Consider the following 15,957-nt stretch of genomic DNA (forward strand, 5'->3'; position numbering starts at 1 on the left):
CTTGTTCGTCCTCTTTTAGAATATGCTTCCGTAATCTTCTCTCCCTTCTATGCAGGCCGGATACTTATTGAATCGGTGCAACATCGCTGGCCTCAAGAGGGGAGACTACACTTACGGAGAAATGGAGTCAATGTTAAAAATCTCAAGTCTATAAAAACGTAGAAATAATATTGACTCCATATTTATGTTTAATTTACTGAATGGCTTAATTGATGTACCATCGTTACTGGAACAAGTGGCATTCAATGTTCCAATCCACCGGTTGCGAAATAATAATGTACTGTTTCTTGATCATCACAGCACAAACTATGGCTTGCATGCACTAATGTCCCGATTGTGTCGTATTGTAAACTCGAGACCGGATCTGGACTTTTTTGGTGTAAGTTGTTATAGATTTAAAAAATCGCTAAGATAGACAGGATCTTGTCTTAAGGTAGTATTTTTTTTGTCCTAGCTTTAATTTTATTTAGTTGTATTTCATTTGATTAGAACATGTATTTATTATAAAAAAATGTATTTAACATTGTTGAAATGAATTGCATAAATCCGTCAATAAATGAATAAATAAATTATTATTTACTAATTGTGAATGACTATTTACCTAATTACTTCGTCTGTGACGAGATATTTATATTTCAAGATTTAATCCTAAGAAGGCTATCAGCTAGCACAGACAGTAGACGAGGATGCGGGTAATATAATAATGTGTCTAGTTTAAAAAATTAGATGCCATCTTTTTTTAGCACTACAACGGGCTAGAAGGCCCAATTACAGTGGTGAATTACTCTGGGCGACCAGGCTTGATAAAAATCACATCAAATTTTTATGTTCTCATCGGGAATCGAACCCGGCACCTTCCGAGCGTGAATCAAGCGTCTTAACCACTACACCACGGACGCCGTATTTATGTTTTTATACATCATTAGCTCGTACTTTTACATTGATTAATTTTTTTAAGACAATTTCCTTGTTTCTCTAAGAAGATTGAGGCCATTTCCAAAATAATTTTCATGAGACGAAATATTCGTTACTTAAATAGGATATATATAAACAAAAAACCACCACGCCATTTCCTCGTAGGGATAGACAGAGATGATAGAAGCATATGACTCCATCAATAAACACAGACCTTGTTTCCTCTAAATTCGTACTTCTTATGCACCCACGACGATTATTCCGACTTTTGACACATCGATCTTCAAGTGTTTATTGAATTTTTCTTTCTCGGTCTTCCTCGTTTTCTGAATACTTTAACATTCGCATAGTAAATCCTTTTTATTGTTCTTTCACTCACCCATTTCGCACAGCTATTCGCTCTACATGTCCAAATCAACTCACCATTCCTTTACTGATTTTGTCAATGATGCTTGTCTCAGCCTTACGTAATGCATTGATCTTGACAATTGCGCACCGCACACCTATCACAGATAGTTTTACCACACATTCGTTTGTTAATAACACATGAAATGTGATGCCATCCTGTTTTTTTAAGATCCTAGCAGTATTTCTACACATTAAAAGGACACAACGCGGCATAGTTGAATTTAAATCAGGAGTTTCGTATTGAGCGACGTCTAAAAAGAAACTAATGGGGCAAAACGTAAACCAACTCATTTATGAGTAGTTGAGTCGCCTTCTGTTTGATGTGCGTATGCGGTTTCTTGACCATTCCTAATTCTATGGTAGACATACATATATATTTCTCTTGTTAATTTTATTTTTACGAATCCATGTTATTGTTTTTGATTTTTGTATAACAGAGCTCATTAAAGTATTATATTTTAAATAGTGAAAAGCACTTGTACCCCATAATAAATAAATAAAAATAAAACTCTGAGAGTAATTATCTTTCATCTTCCTTTAAAGAGAGATGATTGCATATAAAATATTGATGAAGTCAACGAATTAGTTGCATATATATACATTTATACGTACGTATTTTTTTTTATTACAAGTCTCACCAACTCAATTGATATTGCTTGTCGGTGATAAAATTAGGCAATGGTGCATAAGCACCATTATGCTCAGATAAGACAAACAATAACGAAACTAAATTATTGGTCAATTTTAACAATAATGATAACGATTGTTTTTTTCTGTTGTGCCGGCACTGGAATATGACAAAAAATGACCCGCCCAGTAAGGCGTAATTATTTTATACAACAAAATAGCAAAATTATGTTTTATTTAGCTAGAACAAATTACTTTGTTTAGAAATATTAATATTTATTTATATCGTGTCAAGGAGAGCCATGACAGTTGGCAGTGACAGTAAACACATAATATGTGTCTTTTTAAAATGGTAGGTAGGGTAGGGCGGGGCAAGTTGAGCATAGTATAATGATTGCGGCACATCTTGGATCAATTTTAATATAGAATCACTACATGTGATTTAATTTTTCTTTCCAAAATTCTCAATAATATAGTTGATTCGCCGTATCTTTTGCAAAATATTGGTTTCCGTTGTCCTCTTCGCCATACTAGATTAAATTCCCTTTTTTATGTACCAACTTGTAAAAACAATTATGCCTCGAATTCATTCGTTAGACGTACCTGTAGAAATTATAATGGACTCAGCATTGATGTATACATTTTTAACTGCACGTTGCATTTGTACAGAAAATTTCTTCATGGGGTCGATTATTTGGGATAGTTGCTGAATGTGCGTCTTGAGTGGTTTATGCTATGTATATGTGCCGCATGTAAGGTATATGTTTGTGTATGTTTTATATGTGCGTTCATGTGTGTGCGTGGATGGCTCGGAGTGTACATTCGGTATTTTTATTTATTACCTCCATGGAAAACGCAAATGTCAACAATTATTCTTTTCTCACTTGAAATTCTTATTTATTTATTTTGTCACATTTAATGTTTATATCTTTTGCATAATTTATGAAAACTTAATTGGTCTTTTTATGTTAAAAATTGTTGTTTTTTATACTTATTATGTATGGCTGTATGTTTTCTGAATAAAATAATTTTAAAAAATATTTGGAAATTGAAATATCTTAAAAACTACACATCTCACGACATTTAGAATGAAGGCTATAAGGGGATGAAAAAGAGAAATACATCATCCGACCGTCAGTTGGCGCACGGCGATCAATTAAGGTGCATGGTCGGTTTGTTTATTTTATGACTAAAAAGTAAAAAATACGTTGATCGTTATTTTTCTTCTGGACTCGTACAAAAACAGTCGTATGCAATCACGTAGGTGTTGATGTTTTACGTATTTATTGTACTTATGATAACAAATACCCGTTTGATCTATAGTCTTGCCGTTTTTTTTCACAACCTAACTTTTGTTCCAATAGGTCAAGTTGGGCAGGCTTGCTTAACTTAACTGACCTAGAATAATTTTGCTGGAAATTATGCTTTTTTTCTCTGAAAATTTAGTACTGGGACGTGAAATATGTACTCGTATTTCATTATAAACTGTACTTATGTAGGAAATTTATATAATTTCCATATGACTTTTGAGCCTTTTCCTTCTATTGCTTAAATTGTCTCATACCCTTGCCCAACTTGCCCCAACCATGTAGCAGGTTGAGCAAATCGAAAATTTCTCACATTCACGACAGTATATTCGAAACTAGAACTGAAATAGCTTTATTTTCTAAAGACGTTTGGAGCAAAACAAATTGCTTAAATTGTGCACAAAATAACACTGGGAAACATACAAGAAAACGACATAATATTAGTCAAAAATGCTGACATACACAAATATAACACCAGACAACAACAACACTATCATATTGAAAAAGCAAAAACAAACACAGGACAGTCAAAAATACTACATAATGGACTTAAACACTACAACGACTTACCTTACTACTTGAAAACTTTTACTGGAGACAAATTTAAAATCAATCTGAAAAAGCACATGATGACTGAACTAACTAGACTAGACGAGACATAAAATGACTAGACAATATTAAATTTCTAATGTAACCCTAACGGGTTTTTCAAAATAGTAAATAAAAAAAATAAATTAAAAAAAACATTGTAGTAACCAAGTAAATCTGATACACCGTGAAACGATAGTGAACACGTTAGAGTTATGATGGATTAAATAAAAAATGTTCAACTAGCTCCGCCCCACCATACCATGCCTATACATGACTTTACGCAGATGTTGTCTAAGATGTTTTGTGTTACAAATTTATGGAATTATTCCCAATAATTATGAGGTATGTTAACAATGATTAATATTTATCTTCTTTTAATGTTAGCTGATGTGATTTCAATGATTAAATGTGACAACTTGAATGTGGCTTGTAGGAGAAAACAGGGAACATTTGTACAAACGACTTTACGTTGGTTTTCAATTAAACAAATGATAAATTAGAAATGGCGATAGCGGGTTTTGGAAAAAGATGACTCAAACATGAAGAAAGTGTTTATGTAACTTCTGGAAATGTATAGGAGATAATACATATATGTATTTATTTGCATTTTACATGTAATAATAAGTAATGAACATATATCCATGATTATATTAAGAAATAAGAAGTTTTAAATTTGTTAACGTTTAATGACAAACCCTTTAAAGTTTATATCTACATATTTCATAATACTTCTATTCAATATAGGTCCCCTGTGACACGTTTTCAAAAGGTGCAATTTTTTTATGATTTCTTCCAGTATTAGCTTTTATTTCATATCCCCCTCTCTTCATATAAAAGTGTAGATATTTAGTCAATTTTAATTTCTTGAAAATATAGATGTACATCAATGTTTTGTTTCATAATGAAAATATCATAAAATACCCAAAATATGTTCATATACGACAGATTTTCTCAAATTTAACGGTATGGGTAGGTAGGAAGAAATTGCCTTAAGGCAATATGCCCGCCCTTCGTATGTATATAAAATGCATATGTATGTATATAAAATGTTTAAATAAATAACTAAATGAACTAGTGACGTCGTTCAGAGTAGTCCATTTTTATTATAAAATGTATATGATTTTTTTTTTGTATATTTTGAAGAAACTTCGCCCTACAATTTAATGCTCAAATTTTTTCCGCGCGTATGAAAACATTTTTTTGTATTCAACATTTCGAAGGTCTGAAATTTCTAATTATAAATACAGTCAAAATATTACTGTGTTTTTATTTAAACTTAATACTGTTAAGGTGATTTTCATAAAAATGGCGTTACATATATATAATCTTATCCCCAGTATGCCATATATATAAGTAGAATAGAAAATATTCAAAACATATTTATAAAGTACCTTAAATACAAAACCGGTATTTTTTATGTATCTACTCTCACTGCCTCCACCTTCCATGGAATCATTTCTCTACAATACCGCAGAGTGTGTGCGGACCAACTACGGCTTTACAAAATTATGACAGGAATGGTTGACTGTACAGAGCTGCTTGGTTTAATAACAATACATGTGCCAGCCAGGATTTGTAGACGGTACCACCTGTTTCATGTACCAATAAGTAAAACATCGTATGTTAAAAATGCTTTTTTTCGTAGGACTTTTTCAATGTACAATACAAAATTTAAAAATATAGATTACACAAACATCACTCTGCCAGATTTAAAATTTACACTAAAAATGTATTATGTAACTTAGTAGACATTATAATAATAAATATGTACATCTCCTCTCCCCTCCTTATCCTCTCTTCAAGCATTTTTGTCCTTATCCCGCCCAATTTACAGTAACTTAATGTTCTTAAAATAAATATTTAAAAAATCTTTGATTATTGAGTACATGAAAATAACATTTTTATACGTATAAAGTGTATGTATTTATTTGATATGTAATATATTTTCTTTACTAACTTTGTATACTATGTGGAAATCTGTTATTAGTTCTGTTTGCTTACTAAAAAAATGTATGTAGAACTGTTGATTTCCCAAATAAAATAAAATAAAATAAAATAATTAACAATTACATTTTTAATACAATTTGAACGGCATTAAAAAAAATCGTTTTGCCTTACTGTAAAACGAATGTCGTTTGAAAATCCCCTTATAAGACAAAACAATTGCATTAAAAAAAGTTAAAAAATTCAAATCAGTGTTTCATTTTGTATTAAAATTCTAAATAATAAAAAAAAACTCCCACTCGTTAAATAAAAATTAGAGCTAATCCATCTCTGTAATTGACCTTACGATGGTATAAGTAAATAATAGATACGACGGGTGGATCATATTATTTAAAATCATCCGGCAATTTTGACAAATTTTGAAGTTCAACCTGCAATTTGATGACCATCACCTACTAAGGATATAATTTGTCATACGCCAACAATAACTTCACGGTCTTGTTTCCGGGAGTACTTGCATTGTATTTGCCTAACCTCAGATAAATCGAGTGGGATATTTAAAGTGGCAATTATTTAGCAGCTAATGCTTTTTAAAATGCTTGACTAAAGTCTGGATTCCGGTATTTTTCGCTAATTAATCTAATGATGAAAAAACATTGTTTACTGTGACAGTCGACGTCAGCCGTTGGCGTGGTCGAACAAATTTTGTAGCCAAAATAGGGTTAGGAAAGATACTCGACGTCAATTTTTCCGGAGTTTGTTTTTATAACAATTTACACGTTTATGCATAAAGGCCCAAGACACAAAATGGCAGGCCTCCAACGCTAGGTATTTTATATACTTATGTTTATTTTTTAAATCAATTCGAACCGATTTGCGTCCAGCCCAAAGTATTTCTCAGAACTGACAAATTCATTGATAGAGTCAAAGCACCAGTAAATGACCACCCCCCAGTAAATATCCATTGGTTAATAAAACAGAATATAATAGGAATTGCTACATGTGTCCTGTCAAAAAACTTTTAGAAAAAAATATACCGTAATACAGAAAATTAAAAGCCTACCTATGTTTATTTAAGAAACAAAAAAATATGCTTTTAAAGAAATGCTTTTCAATTATATAGTTTCATGAAATCAATCATTAAGATCTCTTAACTGTTTTTTGTGAGCCAAGGTTATTATTTTTTTTATTGATTTAATTTTAGGATTTATTATTTTATGTACGAGGGTTGTGTAAAAATAAGGTGCTCATTTTTTTCAGGTTTAAGGCATTTTTTATTTGAACTGAAAAATACATCATTGGGAAGCTTAGTTTCTTAACTATTTTTCAACATAACCACCAGATTTTTCAACGCATTTTTGTTAAAGACTAATCCACTTTTGGAACCCAGCTTCAAAGAAGTCCGCCGCCAGTCCGTGGAGGAATTTGGTGACCGCTTCCTGAACTCTTTCATCAGTCTCGAAACGTTGTCCACCCAAATGTTGCTTTAATTTTGGAAACAAGTGGAAGTCACTCGGTGCAAGATCAGGGCTGTAGGGAGCCTGTTCAGCGAGATTCCAGCCAAAATTTTCGATTACATCCTTGGTTTGGCGAGAGACGTGCGGGCGCACATTGTCGTGGTGCAGTCTGACGCCTTTCGTCAGTCTTCCTCTCCGGCGATTTTGGATGGCCCTTCTGAGTTTTTTCAAGGTCTCGCAATAATTTTTCGAATTTATTGTGGTCTCTCGAGTCATAAACTCAACAAGCAGGACGGTCACCAAATTCCTCCACGGACTGGCGGCGGACTTCTTTGAAGCTGGATTAGTCGTCAACAAAAATGCGTTGGGAAATCTGGTGATTATGTTGAAAAATAGTTAAGAAATTAAGCTTTTCCATGATGTATTTTTCAGTTCAAATAAAAAATGCCTTAAACCTGAAAAAAAATTGAGAACCTCATTTTTTACACACCTTGTATTTCAGTTGCCATGTAAAAAAAAACATTGACTCGATTTACCAGATATTTATTTTGGTTTTCTCACCTATTGAAACAAATAGGTTTTTTTTCTGTTTGGACTATAATACATTTAGAGGGTTTTATTAGTATATTGTCGATATAGTGTGCTCCAAAATAAACTCAAATGGTCCTATAACAATATATTTTATTTAATAAGTTTTATATACCAATATTTATGGCATTTATCGTTACATATTATTTTATATGAAAAATATGTCGTCGCCTTGGTAGTGAAAAGTCTACCACAATATAAAAGTTTTTAGAATTTTTCTCAAATTGAATAGGTAACAAAAAAACACATATCTCCTTAGTGCCACAGACATTAATTTATTTAGCTACTACACATTTTAGAATAACATGTTAGGTATTTTCCACTGGGGTTTTTTTTACTACCAAGATCATTATTATCTTTGTTACATATTGAACGATAGTATAATATTTTAAAAACACATGTTTCTTTCATAAAAGGGCCAGTTGCACGATAAAAAGATAAGTTACTTATTTTAGGTATTTTGACGAAAGTGCAAATTAAAAATAAACATTGTTTTATAATTTTTATGGTGCAACTGGCCTTAAATCACTTGATAATTTAAATAATTAAAATATTATGTTTAAAGTACTGATTGATTTATTTTGGTTTTCCAACGACGTGGATGTAGAAGGCCGGGTTTTTGACTTCGGTTAATTCTTGAAAATCTCCATAGGTTTTGATTTTTACATTTTTACCAAATGCCTCATGAAGCATTTCCTTAAATGTTTCAATTATGTGGGGATAGTAGGACAGCCGGAATTCACTGTAATATAAGAAAAAATATTTTGATTAATAAATTAAATGTTTTAACAAAAAATTGATATGCTGTAGGAAACAGAGTTTAAATTGTTAAAGAGGGGGAAAATAAAGTTTAAAAACCATCGTAAGTATTTTTAGTTTTCAAAAACAAGAAAACTCAGAACAATCCGTATTGTATACAAAGACTTAAGATGTTTAATAAGTTGCCAAACGAGATTAGGAATGCTGGGTCAATCGCATTTTTTCGTGGGATGGCGATGGTTTTTGTTAAAAACAAACATCCACATTGATAAATAGAGTGTCATCGGAAAGCGTCTGGATTTTATAACAATGTTTTGTTTTTTAAACTGTTTTTGTATATATATTATTTATAAGGGTATAACTAGGTGTTTAAATTTTATTTGTGCAACTATCTAAAAATAAATACATACATTAGAACAGTACCCGGCAGTAAATAAAATACATCGGGCTTAAGAATGAGACTGCCGACTTTGTAGAGCGCCGTCTCTGTCCCAGGAGTTCGGTATCTGTTTGCATGTATGTATGACAAAAACGCCGCTCTACAAAGCCACAGTTTGCCAATTACGCCGGTAGTCTCTTTCATAAGCCTGATGTATTTTATTTAATGCCGGCTACTGTACACGCGTGCGCCACTCCGTACCGCAATTTGCTTTAAGCCATTCACTGATGAGTTTTCGAAAGAGACATAAATTAAATGGGATGATTAGGAGAACTTTCAAAAGAAAGTAAAAAAAATAAATAAGAAACCATAAAAATAAATTTGATACGCCAAATCACCGCAATTGAGTACGATAGATATAAATTCATTCGATTAGGTTCGTACTGTAAGTAGAATCACAGTAAATCACATCTTGCTGAGTGATGTGATTCTATAAAATGCTGCGAACGCCCAGTTGCATTTCACCGGCAACACTACTGAGTAGTCCAAATCGTTAGCGTCCACACCGCGAACCCTGGGCAATTAGATCACGCTTTTAACGGTGTGATCGCAACAGATAACGAGAGGATGAAAGGCGAGTTTCTGGCGCCTCAAAACCAAAACCAACCAGCTAAGGGATGGTAACCCCGATAGAAAAATCCTCCAGAGAAGGCTACGGGAAACCACTCTGGTCACTTTTCCCCAGGAATCCCAAAGGCGAGTACATCTAACAGGCAGTTGTACTGGTTGCGGAATATAAAAATAGCGCGGGACAGGAATGTTTTCGCTGCAGTGATCGCCACCATCGGGGGGACCCGACAAGGCACCGGAAGAAGAAAATATAAATAAAATTTCATGAAAATATTTAGAAAAAAAGGGGCTCGTCGGCTTTAGGGTTAATCCTGTAGTCTGACAAAAAGTAAGAAAATCATAAAATTTTGCCATTTTAATACGCCGTTTTTTCAAAATAGGGGAATATAAGTATTTTAAACAATTTTAACGTAAAAAGGGTTTATAAAATATTTTCGAGAAAAATAAATATTTTTTTACTAATTAGCAGCATAAAAGAAATTTAAATGTTATAATTTTGAATTCCCACGAAAACGGCCATTGCATTGGCCACGCTCCGAATACATCACGGTTCATGTTAATTTTGAACTTTGTTTGTAACCATTTAAATTTTTATAGAACATCGTCACGGATCTTGACGTCACAATTATCAAGGCCAAACATATCGCATTTTTTAAGGACATTTTTTTAGGTATTTTCTTTTTTGAAGTTATATATAAAAACATTTTTCCACAGTATCCACATTGACTTAAAAAATATGATTAATTTTTCTAAATCAATTTCATATATTTTTATCGGTATTTGTAGTATGTGATAATTCCGTACAGCGCAATTTAAAAAATAAAGTAAATAAATATTAGATAAATGCAATCATTTTCTAAGGTATTTCTGATAAAAATATACTCTACAGTTTTATATGACTAAAATATACTTTTTTGCCAGCAGATTAAGCCGCTTGAAATTTATTCCAAACTTGGGTACATTGTAACTCATATTAAAACAGTATTTGAGTAAAATATTTTTCCTAATTTTGTAGACATCTTTGTGTAAAACAGTCGGTATTATTTACTTAAATCTTTAGTAAAGAATTAACGTGCTATGTGTTTATATATCCGGTGAAGGCCTTGGTTTTCTCAGTGTTCATGTACGGTGTGGAGTGTTGGACACTGAGGGAATCTGAAAAGAAAAAAATCGAAGCTTTCTAGACGTGGTGTTGGCGTCGAGTGCTGCGGATTCCGTGGACGGCCAGACGTACGAATGCATCTATTCTCCAGGAACTGGACATACGAGAAAGACTGATATCCATGTGCTATGATATCCATGTGCGAGAAAAGAATCCTGCAGTTCTTTAAACATATTTCCAGGGGAGACTCTAATAGTTTGGAGAAAACTATTCTCCTGGGAAGTGTCGAAGGGACAAGGTCGCGTGGACGTCAACTGACAAGATGGAGCGGCACAGTCGCTGAGTTATCAGAATCACCACTGACGAATGCCTATAGAAGAGCACAAGACTGTTCCAGATGGAGGGAGACTGTCCACAGACGAGCCATGCCTGGAGTCAGGCGTAATCACCATCCTCAGACATGAGGCACGGATTGAAGAGAGTGTGTATATATATTTACATATTTTTCTTATTTGGGTATCAAATATTTATTTCCAATACAAAAATATTTAAAACACACGATGAAGTTTTAAACAGGATGCGTATGCTATGCATTTGAAATTGGCTTTCACCTTTCCGTTGATAAAAAAACCATATTCTTTTCAATAATAATGAAGTTCCTACCTGAGGTAGCTTTCTTTATTTTTTTTGTCAATTTTTCCCTCCTCTATAGAAGATGTATCTATGGTGTAGTCTAGCGTCACTAATCGACTTTTCCCGCTCACCAATAAAACGGATGTTTTAATATCTGTGGTATGGACGCTCTGAAACGTAAAATAAAAATAAGTTTTACATATTATTTTAAAAACCTTAAAAAAATCTCCGTTTTCGAACAATTATTTCTACCATTATTCTCACGAAATACATTATAAAGAGGCATTCGACATGGTAACGGTATCAGCTCTTTTACTTCACAAACGTTAAGTTACCTAGACTTCCATATTCCCCTGTCAAAAATGTTTTCCCTCTCTGTTGCAAATAATGTGGACAATAATGTGTATTTAACTTAAAAAAACACATTGATAATATTCAATTTTTCCTCACAAGTTGTAAATGGGAACAAAAGCATTAAAACAATAAGATAAAATTACTTGATAATATAGTTGCTAGGGTCACATACACAAATAAACATGGAGTTCAAGGGTTATCACTGTATTCAAGAAATAACTAGATCTTTTAGTATTATTTTCTGATGACTTAGAGATATGAAAAGCAAAAATAAATATTTATCTGTAACTATGTGTTTGAAATATTTGCAGACAATTTACGAAATATCACTTTTTTTTAAGAATCACCAAAAGGAAATCGTCATATGTTATCTATAATTAAATGATATCTTTCGTGCCAAATATGACGAAGATCGGGTTTTCGTCCCGTGGCTAGTGTCGCAGATTCACGGATCAAAGGTTCGAGGTTCGAGCCCCACCCTACCAAACTTGATTGCCATTTTCTAATAGTGAGCAGATAGTGAGTTATTTACAACTCGTTGAAAATGGCCCCAAAATTGAAATATTTAGGTTCTTCATAAGAACGCTGATATAAAAATAAAAAAAACAATATCTAAAGTTTGAATTTGTCGTTTTCAGGTCCGAAATTTTCCAGGGTAATTCAGAGTCATTACATATTATGTAAAGCTGACATGCAATTTTCATTTCCGTCGGTGTTTTTACACTGAAATATTTCAAAATCTCTGAAAAAGCGCCTAAACCGTAATACTGATCACCTTACCGTCATGTAACAGGTGGTCTAAAAAGCTAAATTTGGTGTACGAATGCAGTGCCCTATGCACCACATTTAATAGTATTCTTTTTTCTTGCAACTCAACTGTTGTTTCCTGCAATCCATCAGCACTTAAAATCTTCTTGGGTTATCCCCGATCACCGGACTATGCAGTTTTTATCAGGTCATGGTAAATTTAATGAAAAATTATTTGTTTTCATTATTGTTCATTCCCTTTCGTGCCGCAGCGGGTATCCTAGTCAGTCTTATGAACACATCCTGTGGTCTTGTCCCTTTCTCCCTCTCTACGATTACCGAATGGAGCTTCTCGCTACTATCTGCGACCCTGTTATAGGTCCTGTCGGATATACAGATCTGGAGGCTATCAAAAATAATTTCAATGCCTTTGAAAAGTTTTGTAATCATTTCGGCGAATTGATCATGTCCAATCAATTTAATCGCAGACAGCGAAGAATTCACTTCCCTTTTTTTCAGTCCAATGAAGTGCATATTATATACTTCTGGATTACCTTCTTTTTAGGCTACTAGATTACGGAGAGCTCCCTCCCTCCGAACTTTTCCGTGTATGTGGGTACCGCCAAGGAAACTTATGTCCTCAGATGCCGTGTGCGGTATGTGATGGGCAAGCTAGTAAGAACACGTGTTTACACAATATATTCATGATTGAATATTAATCAAATAAATTATGATGTGGGTTATGGTCCCGTGGCTAGTGACAAGCGCTGACTCACGGATCATAGGTCCGAGGCTCGAACCCATTTTACCTCAACTTGATTCCCATTTCAACTCGTTCAAAATGGCCCCCAAAATTCATGAATTTGAGTAAATTATAAAAACGCAAATATGATTTTTATAACGAAAAAATACCGAACATAAATTGACGTTTCATGCAAAGTTTTCATGAAATATGGACAATGAATTACCCTAGAAAAATAAGATAAAATAAATATCGTACATTGTAATATATGCTCTTTTGGGGAGTCGAGCCACTTTCTGTTATCGAATCAAAGTTTCTATGGTCGATTATGAGAAGACCTCCTGGCTTGATGCATTTTTCAAAGTTGGCCAAAGCCTGACGCTGTTCTCTTTGGTCTCCGTACGAGTCTAAAAGATGGGCGAAGGAGTTTCCTAAGCAGATGACGGCATCAAATCCTCCCTTCAGCAGTGGTTTGATGTCATCATACAGTGATACCCAGTTGGCTTCCTCGATAGCTAAAAAATAATAACAGTAATAAAATTAGATGTTCCTTTTATTTCAACCATAGTTAATTTATTTAAAAAATATAATTTACGATACATTAAAATGATAGGCGACAAAAAAGAAATTTGATGAACGGGCATTTGAACAAATTTTTCTTTCTGACAAACTTGAACTTGGGGAAGGATACATTTATAATGATTTAAAAAAGCGTTTTCATACTGCAAAGGAACTTTAATAATTATTATTTCTCAGATATTTGAAATACCAGTGTTCAGACTTTTAATAGGATATTAACTTACTCCATTGGTCAAATTGAGGGTCCTTTCGCCTGTTCCACCTGGATTTCAGGGCATACTTGAGCATTTTATCGGAAGCATCTACTGAAGTGACATCAAACCCCGCTTCCAACAACATTATTGAGTCAACCCTGTCAAAAATATGCATTTGTAATGGAAATTAAAGCACCGCGTGTTTGAAACTTACAAAATAACAATAAAGTAAGATAAGTAAAGTAAAAAAAACAAGTGCAACTAAAAATACTGAATATAAAAAAAAACCACCCGGTTACAAATTTTGCACTTTTTGTAATTTTTTCCAGTTCGTACACAATGTTATACCGCATTGAAAATTTATTGGAAAAATACATTTATAATGATTTATGCCAAAAGGTCTAATGTTTTAATAGTGTCCGAGCCCAGAGTAAGGAACTTAAAGATAAGGGAAATATGCGGGGTCGAAAGTGGCTCTCTCGTTAGGTGGGGTAGGCAACGGAGAAGATATTGGTATGCAAATGTGAGAAGAATAGTCATCCAGACTCACTGATATTGCATTGCAAGGCCAACCCCAAGGTAGACGATTCCTGAACAGACCACCAAAGGGATGGATCGACAGCTGGAAATCGACCCCGCAGGAGGCTAAGCCCTTTTAAAAAAAGACCACAAGAAGGCCTTCACTAAGAAGAAGATGACATTTTGGAGGCGTTTTATGGTCGAAAATAACTGTGTGAAATCGAAATCGGAAATGCAAATTATGTGGGACGAACATCAGACCTATAATCTGTGTCAGAGACACTATCGCTAGACCACACCCCGTTCTATAGAATATAACAAATTATAGCGTCATTTTTACTAAAACATTACTTCATTCGAAAACTCTGCCAATATTTTAGATTATAAAATGCTATTGAGCGTAAATAAATATGACTTTCATACCCTGTGCCGCAAGCAATGTCTAGGATTCTATGGCAACCATTTTCTTTCAGAAGACCAATCAAGAAATTCTTATAATTTTGTGTCCTGGAGTTCCTATCTCCCATGAACACCTTCCAAACTTTAGCTGCCCTTCCATCAGCATACTGGTCCGCAACTCCTGCTGCGGAGATACCATGAGATCTACTGTAAAACACGGTGTCTGCCATCTCAATCGAAATTAAATTAGCTATGTGACTAGAAACTGTCTTCACAAATCCAAGGAGAAGACTGAATATTGGATGAAGAGATCTGGTTTAAATAGAAGAGAAATGAGTTACATCACCCCCTTTGACAAACGGTTAATTTTGACATAAATGATAAGTGTCACAATTAAGAGTGCCAATAAATATGAAAAACAGAGGTGTAGGTTAATTATTTTCTTAATATTTATTATAATAGTCCATAAAGCAAATACACTCGCTTTATAACTAGCGGGAATAAGTAATATGTATATGAGGGTGGTTCGATTTCAAATTTTTTGGAAATTGAAAACGGCCCTGTGCGGAAAATATGTTCTTTAGCCTACAGATTACGGGAAAAATAAACAAAAAAAACATTTTTACGATAACATTTACGAGACTGTTAAAGTTTAGGTATTTTTACATTTTCATGATTTTTTTTGGAAAGAAAATTTTTTAATTTTTTTTTTTAGTATTTATTGCAAAGATACATACGATAGAACATCTTTTCCGCATAGGGCCGTTTTGATAATTCCATTTTTTTTCTCCATACAAGATCGATCCACCCTAATATATATAATGACTCGCATGAGAATATGGAAGTCAGGGTTTATAATTTTTATTTTATTTTATTTTTATCGAATACAAATTGATGTACAGGTTAAATGAATATAAATAAAAACCATAAAAAATGTATAGGTACATAGTGGGGCCTGCCATCCAATAATACGTATTTACTAAATTATACTGCAATAAAGCGACGACGGTTTAAACTATATAAAGAATAAATATACTTTATATTGAAATAAAATAAATATGGACAAAACAAGGAGATAGTAGG

General features: G+C 33.3%; 1 protein-coding gene across 1 annotated transcript; it reads right to left on the reverse strand.

The window, feature by feature from the left end:
• Positions 1-8,089: 8,089 nt before the first annotated feature.
• LOC148276148 (glycine N-methyltransferase-like) lies at positions 8,090-15,234 on the reverse strand. The gene is made up of 5 exons (XM_088234720.1): positions 14,899-15,234; positions 13,987-14,114; positions 13,442-13,698; positions 11,371-11,510; positions 8,090-8,579 (listed from the first exon to the last, which is right to left on the reverse strand). The coding sequence occupies exons 1-5, from the start codon at positions 15,102-15,104 to the stop codon at positions 8,414-8,416; spliced, it is 897 nt and encodes a 298-aa protein (XP_088090846.1). The 5' UTR covers positions 15,105-15,234; the 3' UTR covers positions 8,090-8,413.
• Positions 15,235-15,957: the final 723 nt, after the last annotated feature.

The sequence above is a fragment of the Micrasema longulum genome, unplaced genomic scaffold, assembly GCF_059751315.1.
Source record: "Micrasema longulum isolate JH-2025_06_02 unplaced genomic scaffold, ASM5975131v1 h1tg001268l, whole genome shotgun sequence".
Taxonomy (NCBI): Eukaryota; Metazoa; Arthropoda; class Insecta; order Trichoptera; family Brachycentridae; genus Micrasema; species Micrasema longulum.